The sequence below is a fragment of the Dasypus novemcinctus genome, chromosome X (assembly GCF_030445035.2).
Source record: "Dasypus novemcinctus isolate mDasNov1 chromosome X, mDasNov1.1.hap2, whole genome shotgun sequence".
In the NCBI taxonomy this organism is placed as follows: Eukaryota; Metazoa; Chordata; class Mammalia; order Cingulata; family Dasypodidae; genus Dasypus; species Dasypus novemcinctus.
In genome coordinates, this window is record NC_080704.1 from 15,621,559 (window position 1) to 15,645,882 (window position 24,324).

Sequence of the window (24,324 nt, forward strand, 5' to 3'; positions counted from 1 at the left end):
TTTTTAATTTTTGTCTTTCTCTAATTTAGTTTCATGGGCCTTTCTCAGGAAGAACCAGATGACTTTTGGTGATGGGGTTTGCTCTCCAGCTTCTTACTGACATAGAGCAGCAAGAAGTTACATAATGGGCGGCGGACTTGGCCCAGTGGTTGGGGCGTCCGTCTACCACAGGGAGGTCCGCGGTTCAAACCCCGGGCCTCCTTGACCCGTGTGGAGCTGGCCCATGTGCAGTGCTGATGCACGCAAGGAGTGCCCTGCCATGCAGGGGTGTCCCCTGCATAGGGGAGCCCCATGCGTAAGGAGTGTGCCCTGTAAGGAGAGCTGCCCAGGACGAAAGAAAGTGCAGCCTGCCTAGGAATGGCACCGCCCACACGGAGAGCTGACACAAGATGATGCAACAAAGAGAGACACAGATTCCCATGCTGCTGACAACAACAGAAGTGGACAAAGAAGATGCAGCAAATAGACACACAGAGAACAGACAACGAGGGTAGGGGTGGAGGGGAGAGAAATAAATAAATAAACCTTTAAAAAAAAACATAACGGGTTGGTCCTTACTTTCTCTGTCATAACACAAAATTCTTAATAAAGATGCTGTGTAAGCCAGTGTGAGAGTTTTCATAATCCTATTTGAAACTACAGTTTATAAACCAAGAGAAGCTAGGCAAGAGACATCCCTCCTCATTCCAGACCTTTATCACACTAGAATGGGCTGCCCCCTTACCTCCCACCCCCCACCGCCCATTTTAGTCCTAATACTTGTTTTTTTTTTAAACATTTTTGTCTTAAGTTTTTAGATAAGTATAACCCATCTTGTTGGTCAAATTCTGGTCCTCCATTTTTGTTTTATTTTTTAAAGATTTATTTTTATTTATTTCTCTCCCCTTTCTCCCCACCCCTGCCCCAGTTGCCTGCTCTCTGTGTCCATTCACTGTGTGCGCTTCTGTGTCTGCTTGCGTTCTTGTCAGTGGCAGCAGGAATCTGTGTCTCTTTTTGTTGCATCATCTTGCTGTGTCAGTTCTCCATTTGGGCAGCACCACTCCTGGGCAGGCTGTGCTTTCTTTCGTGCTGGGCGGCTCTCCTTATGGGGCCCATTCCTTGCGCGTGGGACTCCCCTATGTGGGGGACACCCCTGCATGGCAGGGCACTCCTCGCGCATCAGCACTGCGCATGGGCCAGCTCCACATGGGTCAGGAGGCCCAGGGTTTGAACCCTGGACCTCCCACGTGGTAGGCAGACGCTCTATCCGTCCAGCCAAGTCTGCTTCCCTGGTCCTCCATTTTGGAGGTTTAACCTGTGTTCCTTCCTCTCCAGAGTTGGGCTATTGCCTGTAAAACAGCCTACCACCTTCCCCAACACCCTCCAGGACTTGGGGCTCTCAGTGCTAAGACTGATGGCCGCCCAGGTACTAACATAGGAAGGCTTGGTTTGGCCCATCCTTCTGGCAAGATCCTAGAGATCATTTCCCACTACTAACTGGGCTGAATTGTTTTTGCGAGTGATACTTGTTTAGTCTTCATTTTTTAATAAATGGATTTAAAGTAATTCACTTGGTTTTCAAATGGCTAGGCCCCTCCCTTATGTGTCTTAAGTTTCACAAGGCATAACTAGAGAAATGGAAAAAATTCTCTACCCCACTCTAGAGGTTTTGTGGCAGGGTTACTGTCAGTACTTCCGAAGCTTCATGTGAGCTTATGTAGCCACTATTTTACACTCTTCAGTTTATTCTGGTGACTGATGTAACTTAATTGCACAAAATGCTACATAAACAGAAGCTACTAAATAGTGTGCAAAACAGCACACACAGGTTGTTTTTCTGTCGTGTGTGAATGAGCCAGTGCCTTGGTTAGAAATTACGAAAAATGCCAGTTGTAGAAAGTCCAGATGCATGTTTGTGCCAACAGATAAGTAGTTTTACTTAGGATTTCATCTGTGAATCGGTTTAAAGTTCTGCTGTTTCACGGAATACCTGATAGAGGTAGATTTTCTCTGCACCTGAGGAACTGTTCTTTCTACAGACTCCATACCTTGGCCGTGTCAAAGCCGGTGGTACCTGGACCCTTACAAAGGTTCCCCAGTCAGTGGCTGAGTTGAAGTTTTGTGCTGAACCCATAGGAATATGGCTTTTATTTGTTGGTGAAATAATTCTATACTTTTCAAGTTGTACTTTGTGCAGAATACAGCCCAGGGGGTTACAATACTTTCTCAATTTGCTCTCGCTTAATTTAGGCCTGGTTTCCAGACAAATGTGAAATCTTGACCATGTATATTATTCAAAAGTGTCAAAGATAGATAGGATTTATGTATGGTAAAAAGGCAAGTGACTGAAGCTATAATTTTATTTCGTTTCTCTGAACACATCCACAACTGTTTCCACCTAAATAGATCTTTAAAATAAGCATACACAAGTATTGACTATTATCTACAAATATTTATTGTAACACTTGAATAGAACTACAGGAAGCCCTTGGCACTGATAGAAAATATTGATTCACTGTTAGGTTACAAAAATTTATACATAGCAAAATTTAATGCTCTTTACATAAAAAATATTAGACTACTTAAACAAAACTTTCAAAAATTCCTGGCAATAGCTACCAGAATTAGAAAAGTAAAATTAGGCTTTAGACACTACCTCTTGTTGGGGAGCACTGGATGCTAACATTGCTTCCACTGGAGGGGGGGGGAGGGGGGAATAAGACTGTCATGCAACAGGAAAACAGAACACGAAGCTATTCTGGAACAACTGCTCTACAAGAGAGCTTCTCCCAGTTAGAAGGTAAAAAAGATCCACATAGGCATTTTTAGGCATTAACCAAGAAAAGAATCCAAGTGAAATATCATACTTGATGAGTGTTCAATTTTTAATAGCATCTTGATAAAGGTATGCTTCCTTTCATTTTAATACATTTCTGCACATGTATATGTTTTAAAATCCAGGAAACAGCCAAACCACAGGTTAACTCTTAACATGAATATACACAGTTAACTATATTATGCAGCCCCTTTTAAAAAGCACTGATATACCCAACAGTTACATGTATCATCTCATAAAGAACAACACAGAGTTTACCATCACTAATACCCAATACCTATAGTCGCCTAATGTTCTGGAACACAATGATTTTAGAAGGCAAGTTTCTTCTGAAAATGGCTTAAATTCAAGCAGTTTTCTCGCTGAACATTGAACTTTATTCCAGGAAACTAAGATTTAGACAAGAAAAACTGAAATAAATACCCTAATTTAAATTACTTAAGTATTCAAGTCTATAAAAGTAGGAGGTCTGTGGTCTATTTGCAATTAGGTTTTAGATAGTTGGTATGAAATTGTAAACTCGCTCTCCAGACCACTAAGAATAGTTTAGAATTGTGGTCATTTTAATAAGGTAACACTTCTTAATTACGAAAAACATTTATGGAACAAAATTCTGCAGAGGAGTTAGAAATTTAAAGCAAATACTCATTAAGGCAGAGCTGACATTTATTTCCCAAGAAGAAGGATGGCAAATGGGCCATTATCATTTTATTAAAATGAAGTCTCTTATATAAAATTGATTCTGGAAGGCTTGTCAATAAGTCAGAATCCAGCGTATTCAGTAGTGGGTGCAGAATTATAGGGGCTCATTTTAGGGTAATGGAAAAGTAGACTTCTGATCAACTCAGGAAACTAATGGGTCTAGGCTTGGGGGAGTCAGCTAAAAAAAAAATTTTAAAGTCAATTATGAGAATTACATTATCTTTGAGGCAAAGTTTAATAAATGCCAGCTGTCAAATGGAACCACATACCATTTTGTTTTCCTATAGGGATACACTTTATTTGAGCTGAGTTTTTATGGTCACATCCCTTGATGCTGGCACGTGACATATTCCCATTGCCTGTCTTGCTCTCGCAATAAGTGTGAAACGTGCCACACATTTCAAAAGGATGAATGATCATTTTGTCAAAAGTGTTGCCTTTTAAAATGGCTAGCATGAAACCTCCGATATCTGCTCTAAAGAAAAAGATTTACCCACTGGAAAGCTTTCCTAGAAACACATCCCAGCAGCTTGAGACAAGACAGTGAAGTGTTTTACTTCTACGTTAGTTTGGTGGGGTACACATCTGTACTGCAGAGCAGCTGTCTGCTGATTTGTCAGAGCTGTAAATTCTTCAGCTGAAACACTCTGGCAAACATTTATGTGTAAGAATTGAGTTGTTCTTTGGACCGAGACTGGATATCTTGCAGTTCCTGTTCCTCCTTTGCTTTGATATCCTGGTAAGCCTGCATTTTGCTTGCATCCTTTAAGTAAGCCCAGTTAGAAGACAGTATCATGAGGAAGTGGATCTGGAAAAGAAGGGTGAGCATGATGGCTAGTCAGCATGTCAGAAGGCAAAAGCAAGCTGCTAGTCAGATTAGACGGTCTTTACTTTCAAAAGTGGGGAGAGAAGGTTATTCTCTGTTACCGCTCATTCCACTGTCAGAGGGTTCAGACGCTGAAGCATGCTCTGCTAGTTTGCTTAATATTAAAAGGCGGAAGAAAAGTTAGTATACAAACATAAAATGAACGTTAAAAATAATGGCCAAAGTTATTGTTAAGAAAAAGCAAAAATGAAATAAAAAAGGGTGCTTTTTACCGTTTTCAGAGTAATATTAAAGACTAAGGCAGAGAAGTTCAGAAACATGTTGTGTTTTTACTTAAAAATAAGAGCAGGGCAAAGATGTCTTCTACCTGTGGATAAAAAGAAATTCCCCCAAAGGTCTAAAAGTGTGAACAATGTTTATTTTGGGTAAATGATAATAAACTACATATTTCACATGAAAAAAATAAATGAATATAAAAACCAAATTTAAAACTATAAGCAAAGCGTGCAGTCTCTGTGTTAAAGTTTTAGTAGAGAAACTACATTTTCTATTTCATAACTGCCATTATTTCATTTCACAAAATGTGCCAAAGTCCTTATTATCATTCTCGACAGTTGATGTAGCGAACACGTCTTTCTCATTTATTTTCCTCATCTTTCCTGCAAAATAAGCCTACATTTCAAATTCCTTGTATTTCATATTTCCTTCTCAACATATTTGCAATTCTTAGATCCAGGCAGTTTCTCTTCCCTTTAAAATCTTACGTACAGTTTGAGAACTAGCTGTAAGGAATCAGTTACTACTCACCAAAACACAGCAATTTAAGGTGACCAATTTTGGGGTCTCAGAAAGGAATGACTGTTGGGGTGGGGAAACCACACACATAAATCCTTTTTTTGATGAAAACAATGGGTGGCTTTTCTTTCTTTTTCTTCAGATTTTTCATCTGGCTTATTTTAGGAGCTTTGGTTTGTTTGGGTTTTTTTTTGGTAATGAACCATGTGATCATAAGTTTTGAATCAAATTTGAAGTAATTTGCAAACTATTTTCCAGGAAAAAAATCTCACCAAATGGAATCCACAATAAAATGGTTCTCTTCCATCTCATCTTTTGCATTCATTTTCATTTTCATCATTGTAAGTAGTTATCAAGCAAGCAAAATTAAGGGGAAAAATTTAGGTATTCCAAAGCTTAATACTTTCATTTAGAGATACTACTTAGGAGTTCAAGAACATTATTTTCCAATGACTGCTAACCAATGTCAGTGAGTAACTGAATCCTTTTCAAACTGGAAGTAGCCAGATCTCATTTTGTAATTCATGTACAATAAGTTGTTCTATTAATCTACCATGCAAAATGAGTTTACTAAAGCTGTTTAGAAATTACTGTAACAAAACTGCCAAGACCTAGACTCTGCTTTAGTCTGGGGTGTCAGTGATATTTCATGCTATGTGGTAGAGCTCTCTAGAGCTCCTTATTGGCCTTAGGCAAGTTAGAATTTAGTGCAGCAATCCTCCCGACTCTTAAACTTCAAAACCGCATAGTTATATGTGGTGGCCATCATGTAGATCAGCTGGTGGAAGAGAACAAAACAGGACAGTGAGACACAGGCAGTGAGGGCCGGCGCCCGGCCCACGGCCAACTTGGTCTTTTTCTCATCTCACATATACCACCTAAGGCTAAGTCCTCAGCTGTGCCCTAAGAGAAAGCCAGGTGGAGTTTATCAGAAGACTTGGGAGTGCTTGAAGAGCAAGATTGAGAGCTGGGTCAGCAGAACAGAGAGGACACAAAAGGTCTGACTTCCCCCATCTTTCCCAAAGTGCCTGTTCTGTAGCAATTAGCCCCCTTCCTGCCCACTGCCAGCTGAGAACAGCAGCCAGGAGAGCAGGTCACCACCGTGCTCTAGCTGGGTGGTAGTTTTCATGGACTGTAATGGGAAGAAATAGATGCAATGATTTGGGAAACCGGGAATGACTGGTTTCAGAGCAGCTGAGATTTCCCCCACTTGCTCTACCACTATGTTGGGGTTTCTTCAAATTACAAACCAAGCCCCCCGCCATTACCTACACACACACACGTGCACGTATAGATGCATATTTCCCTTTGGAAGTTAAGGGTTTGGGGCCAAGAAATGGGTAATGCCTCAAGTGAGCATTTATTTGTCCATTTTTGAAGTTAGGACACTAAGGGCTAAAGTACAACCACGCCATGTGCTAGTCTGAGTTCACAGGTGCTCCCGGGGTTGGCACCCTTTCTTCTTTCCACAGAATCCAAATGACATCACCATCTGTGCCCAGCCAGCCAACTAGCACTTCCTGCAAATGAGATCGGGTGATACATTTCCACCGGGGGGCTTAGCCACCGTGGAGGACCAGGCCTGTTGGCTTCAAGAGGCTGCTTGAAGGGAAATCTGTCATCATAGAGACTGCAGGGACGGGCCTAGGCTAGGGCAGCCCGGGGCGTGACTCACCAGGGCGATGACGGTGGCTCCAGCTCCCGCGCAGGCCACGATGAACAGGTGATAGGACATGTAGAACTAGGAAAGAACAGGCACTCCCATGAGCCTTCTGTGCAGAACAAAGCGGCCCACCCCCGCTCTGGGTGCTGCTGCACCTTTCTCCTTCACAAGCCTTCTCTTCTCCCTTCACAGCTGCTTCTTGCCCCGGGCCGCCCGAATCACCTGGGGGCTTTGAAAACTCTTCTGGTGCCCAGGCTGCCCCTCAAACCACTTAAATTGGCATCCCCAGGGCAGGCCTCAGCCCTCAGTCTACGGGCACAGTCCCTTGAGGGCATGAGGGCATGATGAGCACCCAAACTGACTAGGCCGATGGCCAGGAACGGATGTTTCCACCAGGCCTTCCTTTCCAAAAGGACGTTAGGATTTTCCCAAATGCACCAGCTCCCAATAATGCATCTTATGAAATTGGTTTTATAGCCAGTTATAAGCCATTGACAAGAACATTTCAGGGCTGAGAGATCTTACATCAAAACGTTAGAGATATATTGCCAAGTCAAGACGAACGAGACATAACAGCTACTCCTGAAAATATACATGATTAACAATGGATTGAGTTATAGACATTTGGTTTATGCACAAACTCAGGGGAATCTCTTCTATGAAAATTAGTTTACATTTGTTCTGGGACAAATGTACTTCTTTGAGAAACTTTCTGAAGGGGAAAGAGAAACCTTGAGGTATATTTTCAGGTTTGTAGGATTGGGATCACGCCCAAATTCCTGCCAAAAGGAAAAGCTCTTCGGTTCATTCTCAGGCCCCTCACCGATGGGCTGAACCATATGAAACTGCCATTTTTGTAAATAAAAAATGGCTGAGTAGTGGCCATCACACATATTTCAATCACGAAGATTCTACAAGAGCGCTTTCCTTAACAGCACCTTGGCCATTGCGCTCTCCACTCTCTTGCTCTTTCTAGCAGGGAGAACTGGTTCCTCAGCCAACAGATGAAGGGACCCTATAGGACCCCCCTGCCCCGGATGGCTTACCTCATTTGTGTTGCAGATGTTCTCTAGGGCAGAGCCACATATTTTTCCTGGGAAAGCATTCCAAGGAATGATACCTGCAAAGTGCATCCCAATAGAGGTTAGCACAAAGGATGGTGCCTGGTGCTAGGACGATCCCGTTGCAATCTGCAGCTGACCCTCTCCTGCGGCGGCAGAGCAGGCTTTGTCGAATGAACTGGAAGCCCCATTGCAAGACAGGGCAAGAGCAAAGGCCGCAAGAGGTTTACACAGCCCGACTACTGTGCCCTGACAGACTAGGCTTTGTTCAGTGGAGTTGATAAGCATAAAAATGATTCTCAAAGCCAGGTTTTCCCTTCGGCGAACTGGTTGGTTACCCATAATTAAATACGTGCATGAAGACCCCTTCATAAAGCACCTCTCCTTATCTCAGATTTCATCATGCCGGGGGTCACGCACATTTCTGCACGAGTTGTGGGGGCCTCTGGCCTGGCTACGGGAGGGGGTGATAAATACTGAACTTGAGAGTAGACACTTAGAAACTTCTAGAGCAATTGGACAGTCATTGGTTTGTTGGAATCCCAATAAAAAATTTGGATTTGGATTTTGGATGTCTTTATTTATAGGTTCATTTTTAGTGTGTTTTACAAATGTATGGGCAACACTGTTGGATTGAAAATCAAACTGGCAATAAAGAAAAGGGGAAAAAAAGGCAAAACCCTGCCCTTCACCACAGAGAGCAGGCTAAGCACTCCCTTTGGTGTGTCTTCTTCACTGAAATCCCAGGGGGTCCTAAGGACTGCTGCACTTTCCCCTTAATACACAGGTGGTGCCGAAACAGTCAACACATCTCAGGTGACACTTCTCCTAGAAGGTAGAGAAGGGAGTAAGCAAATCCTTATTCCTTTCATCCTTGCCACGGGCCAACAGGAAACCCACATGTTTCTAAAAAATGGGAAACGATTTCTCCACCTGTCAGTGAAGCCAATGGCTTCATGAATAACCAACTGGGCAAATATAGATCTAAAAAGAGGATTACTGATGACCAAAAATTTAGAGTCAGAAAGGGTCACCAATATTTACTTTCATTTATTTTTTTAGGAGGTACTGGGGAATGAACCCTGGACCTTGTACGTGGGAAACAGGCACTCAACCACTGAGCTACATCCACTCCCCAATTATTTATTTTTAAGGAATGGAGAAATGATATAAGTCTAGACATTTACTTATGGCTAACTTTAACATTCAGATTTAGGCTCTATTTTTAATCCATTTTAAAGAACACTGCATCGAATCTGGGTTTCGGTGAAGAACTGGATGGACAGTTTTAGGATAGTTTTGTGTTGTGCTGTAAGATAAATTATTAAGGATAAGCCATAAAGGAAAAGCAAAAAGCAGAAATGAAACAGACCTCTCTACCCAGAAAAACTCTGAAAGGACAGTCGTTTCCTCTTTGATTCTCAGGAAAATCTCCCACCTGCCCCCGCAACCACTTTTCTGCCGAGAGCGTGATTTCCTACCATCCTGGCTAGAAGCACTCCTTATACTCCACACTTACAATGTGGCTTTCCCTCATTCAGCAGGGAAATAGAGGCCCAAAGTAATTAACAGGAGAATCCAATGTCCCCCCCGCCCCATGTCTTCTCAGGAGGATCCAGCTGTCAACTTAGTTGCCTATCGTGAGGGTCCCATTTATTAGAAAATAGGTGGATCCGGCTGACAGCAGTTGAAGACGGCTTTAGAGAGTACATCTGATGACTTTAAAGTGGGCCTGGGTTTTATTTGTCTTTTTCAACATATGTGGAGCTAAAGCAATTGGTCATTTTAAAAAGCTGATTTGAAGAGTTGGGTGTGCAAATTAATTGAATTATACAGTGCACACAATATGAATTTTGATGGAAAACTGAAAAGAAATGAGAAAAAAATATACAACCTTTTAAAAATAATGGGTATTCAAAAGTCTTTTTGGATGGAACTGCATTAGAAGTAGTTTAAGAAGCTGTTTTTAGGGAAGCAGATTTGGCTCAACTGATACAGTGTCCGCCTACCACCTGGGAGGTCCGTGGTTCAAACCCAGGGCCTCCTGACCTGTGTGGTGAGCTGGCCCAGTGCTGATGCGTGCAAGGAGTGCTGTGCCACATGGGTTTCCCCCATGCAGGGGAGACCCATGTGCAAGGAGTGTGCCCTGCAAGGAGAGCCACCCCGTGCAAAAAAAAGCACAGCCTGCCCAGGAGTGGCACCGCACACATGGAGAGCTGATGCAGCAAGATGATGCAACAAAAAGAAACACAGATTCCCAGTGCCGCTGACGATACAAACAGACACAGAAGAACACACAGTGAATGGACAGAGAGAGCACACAACGGTGGGGGGGGGAGTGGGAGGGGGGAAGGGGAGAGAAATAAAAATAAATCTTTAAAAGAAAAAAAAGGCAAGCGGGATGAAGAGGCAGTACCGTATTGCCGGATATCCACGCAGATCTGCTCCACGCCTGCCGTCCCGTTGGCCTGCGGGGACTTGATGACTTCGCAGGTGGACCAGATGTTGTAGAACATGAACACGGGCACCGCCGAGAAGCCGAAGACGCCCAGCCAGGCCACTCCCAGCACGTAGGTGAGGAACACGAACTAAGCCAGAACGAGAGGAAGGGGGGCGGCGCCCTGAAACCCGCAAGGCCGTGCCCCGAGCGGGACGACTGTGTTTCGGGGCGCAGTACTGAACCTGAGGGATGAGGGCAGGAGAACCACAGCTGGCGGCTGGGGGGGGTGGATCCGCCCTTACGTGGCTGCACGACCTCCAATCTCAGTGTCAGAAGCCACTGTGGGGCCGTGGCCAGTGTCCTCTTTTAACAGGGACACAAGGCGCCAAGAGGTGGCCTTGCTATCCCAGGTCACCAAGCTAGAGCCTCCCACATTAGTTGCAAAAACCCCGGAGCCTTGTCCTCCACGTGGTCCCGCTGCAATCTGCAGCTGACCCTCTCCACGTGGTCATGGGCCACGGAATGCTAATTTGCTTAATTCCTCCGGTTTCCTTGGTTTTCCATGACAGGCAGGCAGGGGCCTAAGAAACTCCAGTTTCTCTAGAGGAACTTTGCTCGTGTCCCCATCCTGGGAAATTGCTAGAAGCATCAGATGCTCGAGCCTCCATTAAAAGTTTAAAACAGCCCTGAAGGCCAGTCTGTAAGGGTCACAGCAACTTTGCGAGCAAAGCCGGAGCTTAGGAGGGGACCGGTCCTGGGCTTTGCCTGCACGTGGCGGGGGGCGACTGTGGCCAGACCAGGGTCCCAGGCTCTCCTGTCTTCACAGCCTTCTGCCTCGACTGCCGAGTCTTGGGAGCGCGGAAAGGCGGTGCCTGTGCTCGGGGTACGCCCCCACAGCGGGGTCTGGGGTCTCTTGGTGTGGCTTTCTTAAAAGCCGAGGGCGAGGCGCCAAGGCCCCGCACCCACGGGCCCGATCCCCTGGGATACCTGGGCGACGCCGGCTCTCCCTGTGGGTCACCTGGGGAACCACACGCACACCTTGTGCCATCCTCTCCTGAGAGCCTCTCCACGCCCCCAAGCATTGGCCTTTCTAAAATGATGTCCAGGAGTCTGGCGGTGGGCCCCGCGCCCCTTCCTCCCCGGCCTTATAGCTCTCCTGCTCCAAGCTGCGGGCTCTTTTCCCTTCCCTTGCCCCGTGAGCCTGGCTTTCTTTGGAATCGTGTTGCCAGGACTGGCCCAAGGGCCCCTGGTAGCCCTGGGCCTCCACCTTCCCTTCCCACGGTGGCCAGGGCTCCCCTAAAGGGCTGCCGGACCAAGTGCCACGAACTGGGTGGCCTAGGACCCCGGAAGCGCACTCTCTCAGCACAGGAGGCTGGCAGTGCGCATGGGGTGCTGCCTCCCGGGCCCGAAGGCTTTGGCTCTGGCCTGCCGGTAGGCGGGGGCTTCTCAGGCCATGGCATAACTCCCCCTGCTCGGTCACACGGCTGCCTTTCTTCTGTGTCCACATTGCCTCTCGGGAGGACACCACTGGCAGGGGACTGGGGCGCACCTGATGAGTTGACAGCAGGACTAACGGGAACAACGTGGCGAAGGGGGGTGCCTCTGCCATCCCAGCCCGACGACTGCGGCCCTGGGAGCCGGTGGCCTCTCCCCGTCCCCTCCGCCTACCTCACGGCCTGTGCCGCAGGTCAGCTTGGCGAATGCCGGCAAGACAGAAGGGACCGGTGACGCAGATGGCACGTGAATCATCAGTGACAGAGAGAACCAAGACCCGGGCCCTCTCCGCCCAGTGGCAGCTTTTCAACTTTTTTGCAGCAGAGCTTTTCTCAAATGAAATCTAATATCCACAACAGCCACCTTGGCACGGAAGCCCACCCGGCCTCCCACCCTTGGGCATTCGGGGGAGGAGTGACACGCAGGTGGGGCCTGAGGTGACATCGAATCGACTGGCCCCATCGAGGGCATCTCCCTGCCACTTCCTTCGTCCTTGACCATGGCGTCGTTACTCACCTCTCCGCTGTTCTTCCTCAACCCCCACGAAGGCTCTTCTGCTGCTGCCCGCCCAGGAGACACGAGCATGCCCCAGGCCTCTTGCCCTCCCCGGGGCTGGAACTGGTTCACATCCTCCCCTCGGACGAGGGTGACTCAGTCATCCCTGGCCCAGAGCGTTCTCAGAAACCCCAGCCCCAAGTATCCGAGCACGTCCAAGCCCCAAAGGCGTAACACGGAAATCAGCTTGGTGTTCGCTCCCATGACACGTGCACCCTCAACTTGACGCCCAGGTCAGAGACCGGGCACTCGTCCCCTTCTGTCTTTCCAGTCCTAAGAGGTCCACCTCCCTCACGGTCTGACTCTGTCCCCAGCTCTCCAGGCCCTGCCTGAGCCCAGGTCACAGCTCCATGGCAGCTCGCCGTGACCCTGGCAATTGCCTCTTGCTGGGACCTTCCTCCTTCCCTCCTGACGTCCCCACCACTGGGAGGTGGCACGCACTCTCTTACCCTCCCCTGCCCCTCTGCCTACAGAATTTAGGCCTCGCCTGGCATCCAGTGTTTCTTGTGCTCTGTTCCCTGTCCCCTCAAGCTGTGTCATTTCCATTCCTTGTCTCTGGGCCCTTCCCTTCCAGCTGGGCCACACCCTTGGAGCCCGGCAGCTCCCCTCTTTCCTGAGACCCTCTGCCCTGCTCCTGCCAGTTTCTCTCCTCCGGGTCATTTGGGGGGCCGTTGCCTCCTGTTTGTGCTGCTGCCAAGCCTTCCCTGATTCTGAGCGCGGAAGTAGGGCCACTCCGCGTGCCTGCTGCCGTTAGCACCCACCTCCATCGCAGGTCCAGGCTATGTAGCAAGAGACATGGCAAGTCAGTGGAAACCGCGGGCCAGGCATGTTTCCACATGGTCTCCCTTGGTCCCCGGGCCCAGCGGGCGTGGGGGACACTGTCCGCCCAACACCTCGCCTATCCTGAGAAACTTAATTCACGCCGCGCCATAGACCACCGCTGCCCAGGCTCACGCTACGGGACACCAAGAATCATGGCCCCGTCTGCATGCCCCCTTTAAATAGGAAGCCTTTGGTCCTCGGCTCTCCTGGCGTTTTAAGCCAGTCTCTGTGGCCTCTCCTCGCCGAGGGCAGGAAGCTCGGTCAGTGCCCGGCGTCCCAGGCAGCCCATCGCCCTGGTGGCTTCTCAGGACTTCTCCCTCAGCATCGGTGCTTCTTTCTCTCCTGACTCACTGATTGTTTCCTTGGCACCCGAGGCCGCTTTCAAATGCCAGAGCAAGCAGCCAGCTGCTTACAAGACATTTCAAGATGAATGTGCCACTCTGACCTCAAAATTCAGCACGTCACGTTTCAGACACCATACGACCATTTAAAACTGCAAGAAATAGTCCTAGCTCAGGGGCCAAACAAAACGTGAGAGGCTGGATTTGGCCCACGGGCCGTAGGTGGCTAAGCCCTGTCTTAGCCTAGGAGCTTCAAGAGGGCAGGAGCCTGCATTTTGGTCTTCACACCCCCGTGGGGCTAACGAAGTCTTCACCTAGGTGCGTGCTCCGGTGGGTGCTTGGTAAGGACTTCCAGAAGGATTGTGGTGAAGTGTGACAGGACATGTAAGTTATGGCCACAATCCGTATTCAAGCACAAGCTAAGAGGAGGATTGAGACAATATGAAAATTGCTTCCTGTCTTAGTGGGAACTTTACATTTGAAAAATCATCAGTAAACTTTATAATGCCAGAGGTTGATAAAGGGAAACATCTGATTTGAGACCTCGAGTCAGAGATTTTAATTTGCCATCAATACCATTCTGAAGGTTTTTCTATGTCTAACTCAAAATTGGGAAAGAGATATTGTGTCATGGCCCATCTTTCCATTCTCGATCCGATCACCGCTTTGACGCAATACAAAGAAATACGTAAAAGTGTGGCTCTATTTACAATCGCCAAAATGTGCAAGCAGCCCAAGTGCCCATCAGCAGACGGACAAACAAAATGTGGTACTTACACACAATGGCGCAACATTCAGCCATGAAAAGGAATGTAGCTCTGACACATGCTACAGCATGGGTGAGCCTTGGAGACACTGTGTTGAGCGAAATAAGCCAGGCATAACCAGAAAATATTGCATGATCTCGCTTATATGATCTCCCTAGAGGAAGCAAGTTTCATCGAGACAGGGAGTTGATTACCGGTTGCCAGGGGCCCAGGGTTGGCTGGAGGGAAGGGGAAGCTCCTGCTTAAGGAGCACAGAGTTTCTGTTTGAAGGGACAAAGGTGTTGGGGTAATGGATATTGCTGATGGTAGCAGCATATTGTGAATGCAATGAACACTACTGAGTCATACACTTGGAAGTGGTTAAAGTGGGACATTTTGAGCTGTATATATGTTACTACAATAAAAAGTTTAAAAATGATAGATGATATTAATAGTAATAATGAAGCATTTCCATATGGGGGCATTTAGACTGGGGAATCCTTAGCCCTCAACCGTTCCTGAATCAGTTATATTTGAACAGGAAATAAAAAGGCCTGGCCCGGGTGGCACGTCCGGCCTTGGGCTGCCAGGGTCCAGTACTCACCATTCCACTGATGCATCGGCCGCAGGCGGTGGTTTTAAACTCGCCGTGCAGCTCCTTCACGGCGCTCGTGGTGTAAAAGCCTTCTGCCAACAAGATGATCCCGTACAAGAAGAAAAAGGACGCAATCCCGTAGATGACGTACTGCATCAGTTGTATCCTATGACGAGGAAGAAGAGACCCTGAGAAGTTTATTCACTGCATGGTACAGAAAGGGCCTTTTCTGTCTCTGGGATGCCCTGCCCCTCCCACCATGGGGTGTCTAATGCCCATTTGGCACTTAAGTAAACACGGGCACCTGGGCATGTCATGCACCATATGCTGTTCAGGGCAGAGCTGGCATTTGAATCCTGGTCCAGTAGCTTCCACATTCTTTCCACCATATCCCAGTGCCTCCCACCCAGGCTAAATGGTTAACCTTATTTGGGCAAAACCCCTAAATAAGCATTCTGGGCCTCTTCCATCTGTGACAGTATGGTAAGTAGGTGTAAGATACAGAATTGTCCCCTAGAAGCTGATAATGACCCAGATGACTGGTGCTCAACCTTGGCTGCCCACTGGCATCTCTGGAGGAGGTTTAAAAACTGGTACCCGGGTCCCACCCATCCCCCATCCCCCAGGATTCTGATTAAATCGGTTTGGGGTAAGGCATGGGCATGGGGATTTTTAAGAAGTTTCCCAGAAGTTTGAGAACCACTGATTAAGATTGTTAGCTAACTCAGTCAAGACACCTTTCCCAGATTCAGTCCTTCTTCTTCTTTGGACACAGTTGATACCCAATGAGTCCCTTGTCCTGCTTGATCCTTCCTGTACCTTCCCCAACTCCCTTGCTCATGACTTTGGATGTCATTCAGGAACAGATGGGGAAAAAATTCCCTCAGGCCCCTTCCAGCATGTTTCCATTATGGTTCCATAAACACCCATTTGTGCCTTTTTTTCAGTCTGGTAGAGGTTTCATACAATCACAAGACATCATGCATTGTGTTTTGGGATTCAAAGAGAAAGAAAGACAATGCTGAAGGAAATGGAAGAAAGAAAAATATGTGAGGGCCATCGGCATCTCAGGCTGAGCTCACAAAGTTAAAAGAATTGTCGCCTGACTGTCGTTGAGACGCCACTGAGAATGACGCCAGGACAGGAGGCCCTAGATTTGGAGCTTAATCCTTTCTCATCCCCTTTTCTGCATTGGAGGATGCCCAGGGATTTGTTCTTTTGGCGCAAGAGTTAACATTAATATACTGCTCCTGGAGGCTTGAGCTCATTTTAACGTCCTGCTCCAAGATTCGCAGAGGGCTTCCCATCAGCCCAGTAAGCCTACCGCGGGTCATCTCCCATGAGAAAACTGGAGGGCACCTGTTACTCGGGAGCAAAGCTGTCCCTAGGGCGTGATGATGGCAGCATGAACTTACCCTCCTCCCTCGCAGCTGCGTCCCCAGTCCACAGGTACTGGGTGGGGGGGGACGGCTGTCCTGGTGGGATCCCAGCCTGGGGCCCAGGCACCCACTGTCGTCCTAGCCCTTTCTTTTGCCTTCTCCCATGGGCCTTTTCCTCTGCCTCCAGTGGGCGATCGTCAGAAGCATCCATGCTGTGCCAGGGGAGCACCCACCCAGCTCTGAGCCCAGGTGGGGTGCTGGCCTTCGAGACACACCCTTCAGGGGAAGCAGGTACTTACACTTCGCTGAGCAGGGCGTGGTCACTGGTGTTGGTGGAGAAGTGCTGCTCGAGAATCGCCACGGTGCCCGCGAGAGCCACATGCCCACAGCCGCAGAACAAGGCCACCCCGGAGAAGCAGAGGATGGTGGCCACCAGGGAGGCGTAGGGGACGCCCCCCAGGCACTTGATGCAGCATTCGAAGCAGCCTGGGCCCAAAGAAGAGAAAACGCAGCCGTCTCAGGCACTGCGGTTAATACTGCACCATCCCAAAGGCAGGTGGGGGAGCTGTCAGCTCGCTTTCTGTGGGCAAGGACCTTGAGGTTCCAAAGGCAGACTACAGTTGAACTTGCTCAGGGTCCGCAGAGGTGACTAATGTCAAAGCGGTCAACCAGCAAACAGCTATGGGGCAAGTCAAAATTCTGGAGCTGCCCGGTGGGTGGCGAAGCCGGAGGGACCCCTGCTCAGTGACGACGAGGAGCTTTCCTTACACCAAAAAAAAAAAGGCCGAAAAGAGGCCAGCAGTGACGTTGCTGCCCTGGGTAGAAAAGTACTGTCACTTTTCCCCAAACCTCATCCTTTGGGGGTTTTAAGTCCATCTATTTCTATTGCAGCCAATGGTTTTTCCAAGCCTTTGACCTCCTGGGCAACCAGAAGCATCAAATATCGTAATGACACTGTGCTGGGCTCAGAAAAAATATCAACATGATCATTTTGGAAAGGTAATAGGGATTTTGGTCCCTAATTCTGGGAAGTACGAAGTTATCAAGATCCATTTAAGTGGGGCCACGGACGTTTCACTCAAGTCAACATCCAAAGCTAACTCCACTCCTTTTTAATAAACGTTCTCCCACAAGGTGGCATGAACGGTTTATTTCTAGTTCCTCCACCTCCTCCTCCCCACCCTCCATCTGCCCCCATCCCCAACTTGTTCAGAGCAAGAACCCAGAACTGGTGGGTGGTATTTCAGGACTTGAAGAGGAAAAGGAACAGAAGAAAGAAAGAAAGAAAAAAAAAAAAAGACAAATGAACATCCATGAAGTGAAATGAAGGAGAGAGCGCCACAACTCACTCTTGAACTTGGAAGGAAAAAAAGGAGGGGGTATTATTCATTGTAAAGTATACTTTTACTTGAGGTGTCCATAAAGACCTCCCCGTAGGGCAAAGCCAGGTGTCATCTTCAGTTCGGAGAGAGATTTATGGCCCACTAAGGCAGTGCTGGCCTCGGGAAGGCTGGGAACTCTCCTGATCCGCCCCCCCCCCCCACCGCCCCTCTTTATATTATCCAGAGCCTTAAGTAAATGGGTTGTCAGGGAAATTGAACTTTAAATACATTATGATGTTTAACCACAATCAAGAGCAGTTCATTACTTCCGGGCAAGCACATTAAGCCAGCTGAATTTCTTCTCCCCACCTGGTCTTCACAGTTGGCAAGGAATGACCAGCCAGCATAAAGCACCCAAGGCGGACGTTTCCATTTTGATGAGCACTCCACCCTAAGTTAGCATTTGCTTGAACGAACCGAGGCGGTGACTAAAAACTCCCAGTGCCAGATTTCTCTTAGTTTATTGGAAAATAAAAGGTGTTAGGGCCTCATAAGAAAGCTGTACTTCCTTTTCTTTCAATGGATGACCAGCTATTCTCAAGAACGTCAACCCCTTCTGAAATGGACCTGTGAAACTCCATAAAGTGGGAAGCAGTGTACAATATCCGTTCAAGTTCGTGACCAAGTCAGTACATTAAAGAGCTTTGGACACTTGAGGGATGTCAACAGGGAGGATGGAGCTCAATTCTTATTCAGTCTGTGACTTTGTGGGGGCTGGGGTGAAGTGAGAGGTATGCATCTAAAAGACCAAATTGAAACGAAAATCCTTGGCCTCCATGCACAGCATTATGCAAAGAGAAAATAGAGCTATTTGTGCATTGTATCACTTACAACCTCCCCCTTTCTCAGCCTCTGTAATGGTAAGGGCAAGATGAATACCCTCTTAACTGGCTAATGACATTGTACCTGGTCCTTATTGGGTAGACACGTGTGGCTTTGGGACTGTGCAGTGCAATATGGTAGGCCCTAGCACATATGGGTATTTAAATGGAATGATCTGAAATTAGGTGGAATTAAACATTTAGTTCCTCAGTGACCACACTTTCATGCTCGATGGCCACACATGGCTAGTGGCTACTGGACTGGACTGTGCAGATCTAGAACATTCCTACATGGTAGAACATTGCACTTTTGGAAGATACATTTTGACTTGTCAAGTGTTTAATTTTTGGGAGCGTGAGCTGGGTTCTAACAGGATACTCCTTTGCATTTTGTCAGTTCAGTACTTTCCGAAGACCTACTGGGTGCCGAGTGCTGTGCTCGGCAGTGAAGATAAAAATATGAAATCAGACACCTTCTTTGCCTTCAAGGAGGCCTGTCTACGGCAGCAGGCAGACAAGTACCATTGTTAGGACAGTACTGTGTGATGAGGGCCGAGACTCAGACTGCTGGAGGGCTGGTGGATGGCTGGCGGAGAGGAGGAGAGAGGGAAGGAGGGGAAGGAATAGAATGTAAACTGGAGAAAGACTTAGGATGCAGAATACACAAGCAGCTGACCCAGTGACACTAATATATAATCTGATGAAACATCCACTAATTTCTGAATACTTTATGTTTATATGTGTGTGTGTGTGTATAATATATATCCTTAAAGAAGTTGTGGGCTACAGAAAGTCCATGCAGAAAATACAGCTGTTGTATATATTTTTCATAAAGCTAAATCTTTTCCCATTTCTGGAGCTGGAGTTAGGTATTATGGGATGGGGCACTTGCCCTTGAACAATAGAACTCATCCTTCCAATTCCACAGTTGCCACTTCAAAACAGTCTTTCATCCGAAAGGTTAGAACATGTCTTTCAAAGGAAGTATCACAGCTGCTTGCTGGCTCAAAAGACAAGTGGGGTTAGAAGAATGATGCTGTGCAGTCCCAAATTCGCCCGCAGATCAAGGCTAAAGTTACCCTCCAATTTATATCTCTTAAGGGCTCTCCATACCCCATGCTGTGGGTCTAGTTTTCTAACAGCAGGGAGAGCCAGGGACTCGGGAATTTGGGGGATCACCTCAATGACTCATCCCCTTTCTGCAGCTGCAAAGTGCTGCCAGTGCTTTCCCCTTTTTGGCAGGTGATTTTATCGACAACGGTAGGACCCCTGACTCTCACAAAACAGAAATCACTATATCGGTCATCTTTTGCTCCACATATAGCTAAAGGTCTGTGACTAGAAGCTTGTGGTCTAAAACATGGGGAAAACATATAGGAGAGAATACAGCTGGATGCAGGCTTCGTCTGGCTTGGTTGACCAGTTATCCGTAGGGTTAAACTTGCACATGGGGCTCCACAATAAGGGTTGTTTTGTAAGCTCACAACTTCTCTAATAAATAATTTAAAAAATTTTTTTAAATTGCATCCGCCACGTAAAGCAGATCACTCCCTGCCAGAATCCATCTCTAGCCGCATGGTATAAGCTATCTTTGAACATTGGGCAACCCAGTCTCATCCGACACACTCATCCAAAATTGCTATGCAACATTAGTAAGAGAAAGCTAAATATGCTCTCTAAAAGCTGATATCAATACTATTAGTGGCCCCACATTTACAGCATTTCTGACTCAAAATGCGTGTACGTGTGGATGGCACTGAGGCACCGGTGGTGATTTCTAACCTACTCCATGGGCGTGCTACTTGCACAGCTGCCCAGGGCTACAAGCTTGGTTCAATACACCTCCTGTCTGGGGGAGTGGGGGTGGGGAGTGTGTTATACGGGAACCTCTCATGTTTTTTAATGTAACGTTCTTTGTGATCTATTAACTTTAATAAAAAAAAAAGTGTGAAAAAAAATACCCTGCTGTCACCATCTCAGAAATTCCTAAGACTGTCCGAACAAGGGTGCCTGAATTTTAATTTGGCACTGGGCCTGCAAATGATGAAGCCAGTCCTGGGTGTATTTGTGTGGTAGAGGGGAGGAGGAGTTTCTCTTACCTTGTATGTCCACGATAGCATTCCATTTTATAGCGTTAACTAGAAATACAAGCGACAAAGCCAGACATCCTAGCCTACCACGGCATCTTGAGCACAGTGACCAAGCTATCAAAGGACTTGCCATGTGCAATGCAATAGCGCCACAGGAGAATGGATGGCTTCCCCTTCACTCCACAAGGAAGCAGCAACTGCCCAGAATAGTATCCATCGCTGAACAATGCTCCAAGTTTTCCTAAGAGTCAGCACCTTATGGCCTGTGTTTTCACAAATAAAGTTTTATTGGAACACAGCTACACCCACTCACTCACCGACCATCTAGGGCTGCTTTCGCCTTACCAGGGCAGAGTTGAGAAGTTGTGACAGAGCCAGCAGGGCCCACAAAGCCTCAAATATTTACTGATGCTTTACAGAATGATACCTGCAAAGTGCATCCCAATAGAGGTTAGTACAAAGGATGTTGCCTGGGGCTAGGAGATCCTGTTGCAATCTGCAGCTGACCCTCTCCTGCGCCGGCAGAGCAGGCTTTGTCGAATGAACTGGAAGCCCCATTGCAAGACAGGGCAAAAGCAAAGGCCACAGGAGGTTTACACAGCCTGACTACTGTGCCCCAGCAATGTGCTTCAACCAGGCTTCTGGGTGGTTCTGAAGTACACGCTAGCCTGAGGGCCACTGCTGTTAAGAATGCTATAAGCGCCTCACTGCTTCAGTTCTACCAGTTTCCTTTAATTAACAGACAAACACCACTACAATAAAAATCGAATCCCACTGTAGCAGTTTGATATAATGGATGAATTCCAAAAAGTAATCTGATCTGTACCTGGGCATGATTGAGTTATGATTAGGGCTTTGATTGGGCCACATCATTAGGGCGTTGAGTCTCCACCCCTTGGTGGGTGGGGACTCACAGATAAAAGGCATGGTGAAGAACAGAGTCGGGGATTTCTGATGTTAGAGTTTGATGCTGAAGACCTGGAAGGTCAGCACGCAGAGGAAAGAGAAGCCAGCCCCAGGAAGGAAGGAACCTTGAACCCAGAGTAAAGCAAGCCCCAGGAACATAAGAGCCCAGGAAGCCTGAACCCTCGCAGCCGTCGGCAGCCATCTTGCTCCAGTTAGACTTTGGTGAGGGAAGTAACTTATGCTTTCTGGCCTGGTATCTGTAAGCTCCTACCCCAAATAAATACCCTTTTAAAAAACCAAGAAATTTCTTGTATTTTGCATCAGCACCCCTTTGACTGACTAATACACCCACAAAACGATTCCAAGCTTCTGGCCAAGATGGAGTAACAGGAACAGAATTCACCCTCCTGCCTGAAGCCACTAGAAAACTGGACAAAATATAAGAAAAAAATGGTTTTCAAGGTATTGGGTGAACCTCAGACTATGAAGGACCATTCCATGGCTAACGAGTCAGTTCTTAAATATTCAGAAGAACCGAAGAACCAATGTCAGAGGACATGTAACTCACTTAGAAGAAGCAATCAGCAGAGGCTCATCTGAAAACTCAGTTCAGCCCTCACTCAAGCAAGTGAAACTCACCCTCACAAACATGCTAGTGATATTATCATCTTGGGTGCTGGGCACCTCTTAGAAGCCTTGTTTAATTGAAGCTGTCGGTTAAGCAGAGGATATTGATGAAGACGATGGGGTCGGGAGGGAAGGAGCAGCTGTTCATTTACTCCATTTCATTCAATCAAGCAATGTTCACCCAGTGTCTCTGAAGTCCCAAGCACTGTGCTGGGCGCTGGGGACTCACTGGAGAGCTAAGAGAGCTGAGGGAATGCATGGTTTTCGGGGGAAATGGGTATCAACTGCTTCGTTTCAGCTGAGGAGTGCTATGAGCACCAACATTAGGGGTTGCCCTAGGTGGTGGTGGAGAGGCCAGGGAGGGCTTCCAGAGCTGGGATCTGAAAGATGAATTTTAGCTCATTGGGTGAAGGGAGAAAAGGGATGGGCTAGGGAGGGTGGTCCAGGAAGTGGGGACAACACGAACGGAAGCTCCAGGGCAGCAAAGAGCAGGGCACACGCAGGGCACGGAAGGCAGGAGAACACAGTGAGGCTGCGGTGACCACTTGGGGCTCTCCAGGCTGGTGTCAGGATTTTCAACGTGATCCTAAGAATCATGTGACGCCACTGCGCAATTTTAAGCACAGGGAACAGACTAGGGTTTTAAAGCCTCTCTCCAGCTGATGTGAAAAGTGCAAAGCGGGCGTGGAGATAAGTAGGAGCCCACTGCCATCGTTCACAGCAAAGGTGATGGGAGCTCGGACCAGGGTGGAGGCAGTGCAAGTGGAAATGGACAGGTCTGAGACAAATTTAGGATGTGGGAAAGGGGATGGGTTGGTGAGCACCAAGAATGAATAAAACAAGTTTGGCTGGCAGGAAGCAGATGAGGCTCAAGTGTGTGAGCTCCCGCCTGCCACACGGGAGGTCCCTGGTTTGGTTCCCAGTGCCTCCTAAAGAAGACAGTGAGCTGGCGTGATGGGCAGATGTGGTAAGCTGACACAAGAGACACAAGAAGAAAAACATAATGAGAGACACAACACAGCAGGGAACAGAGGTGACTCAAGCGATTAGGTGCCTCCTTCCCACTTCGGAAGTCCTGGGTTTGGTTCCTGGGGCCTCAAGGAAGATGAACAGACACAGGAAGTGCAAACAATGGGAAGGGGGGAGAAATAAATAAAAATAAATAAAACTTTTAAAAAATTTGTTGGCTTGCATAAATGAACAGGTGTTGTGCCATTCTCTGAGGTAGGGTTGACCAGAAGAGGGTCAGGCTTTATGGAGAAAGATGTTGAGTTTGGTTTTAGACAGGTCGAGCTGGAGGTGGTCGCTTCTATTGGGCAGCAATTAAGCTTTCAGAGGTCAAGAGAAGATGTGAGTGGCCCATTTATCAGTTAAAAGTGCTTCAGACTGCCTTTGTTACTCCAGGTGTGGTCCTTGGACCCGCAGAAGCCGCTTCTGCAGGGAGCTTAGGAGAAATGCCGAATCTCGGGCGCTACCCCAGACCTGCTGGATCCGCACTTGTATTTTATCATGATCCCCAGGCAATGTCTAGTCCACAGCCCCGGCTTTGCCCTCTCAGGTTCACCCTACGTCAGCTGGAAGGCCTGCTTTTGTGTTCGATGCCATCTGCTGTTTTCTCCCTAAGAGGTGGCCCACTGGCTTGGGCCATGGTGCTGTAATCACTTGTCAATCAAATGGCAAGTTCCCAGGGCTGCAATGAAGAAAAACACAATGTTCCAAGTTGCTTGGCTGTCTTGAAAAGACTGCAACTAAAGTGCTTTTTCTGAGCCAAGCAAGTACTATTAACCTTGGAATTTTTCACATCAAAGGTGCCTTAGTGCCCTGCCGCAGTATTCCCCAACCCCGCCGTGCTAGGAGGACCCACACAGATAAAAGAAGTGGATCTGGGTTCCGGCTGTTCCCTGTGTAAGTCACAGCCAAGGCTGATGTTTTCAGACACAGACACGGCACCCTGCTGGCAAAAGTGTGTGCTAGCTGGGAGAGGGCAATGTTTTTCTCAGATAGTTTTGTAAAGCCACAGGTTCAATTTTCCCAAGCTGCAAATCGACAATGACAAAGTTGGTTAACCTGGACCAGAAAAGGAAAGTGAGGAAAGCATTTTTCTGGTAACTGATCTACTCACGTTTAAAAAATAAATAACAGTAAAAAAGGCCAATGCCAGGTTTTCTTTACCTGGAATTCTCAATACTGCTCACCAAACCCCGAATAGCATTGGTCTAACAAAGTGTTAAAGCCTTTACTTAGCTGGTCTCTGACGAAAAGAG

The 24,324-nt window shown here is 47.4% G+C and overlaps 2 protein-coding genes across 9 annotated transcripts in view; one reads left to right on the forward strand and one right to left on the reverse strand.

Moving 5' to 3' along the window:
• OFD1 (OFD1 centriole and centriolar satellite protein) overlaps positions 1-607 on the forward strand; it is a 41,466-nt gene extending 40,859 nt beyond the window's left edge. For all 3 annotated transcript variants that reach the window (XM_071213118.1, XM_012525392.3, XM_058291408.2), the window contains one exon: positions 30-607. In XM_071213118.1, coding sequence (XP_071069219.1) covers positions 30-72 — 43 coding nt within the window. In that variant the 3' untranslated portion in view covers positions 73-607. The remainder of the gene's footprint in view (positions 1-29) is intronic.
• A 1,804-nt stretch (positions 608-2,411) lies between these two features.
• The window catches only part of GPM6B (glycoprotein M6B), a 162,446-nt gene continuing 140,533 nt past the window's right edge, over positions 2,412-24,324 (reverse strand). For 3 of the 6 annotated variants that reach the window (XM_058292209.2, XM_004459113.5, XM_004459110.4), the window contains 6 exons: positions 16,534-16,720; positions 14,865-15,021; positions 10,279-10,450; positions 7,848-7,921; positions 6,814-6,879; positions 2,412-5,916 (listed from right to left, as the gene is read on the reverse strand). In XM_058292209.2, coding sequence (XP_058148192.1) covers positions 5,836-5,916; positions 6,814-6,879; positions 7,848-7,921; positions 10,279-10,450; positions 14,865-15,021; positions 16,534-16,720 — 737 coding nt within the window. In that variant the 3' untranslated portion in view covers positions 2,412-5,835. The remainder of the gene's footprint in view (positions 5,917-6,813; positions 6,880-7,847; positions 7,922-10,278; positions 10,451-14,864; positions 15,022-16,533; positions 16,721-24,324) is intronic. The other 3 variants (XM_004459112.4, XM_004459111.4, XM_004459109.4) reach the window with 1 other exon arrangement.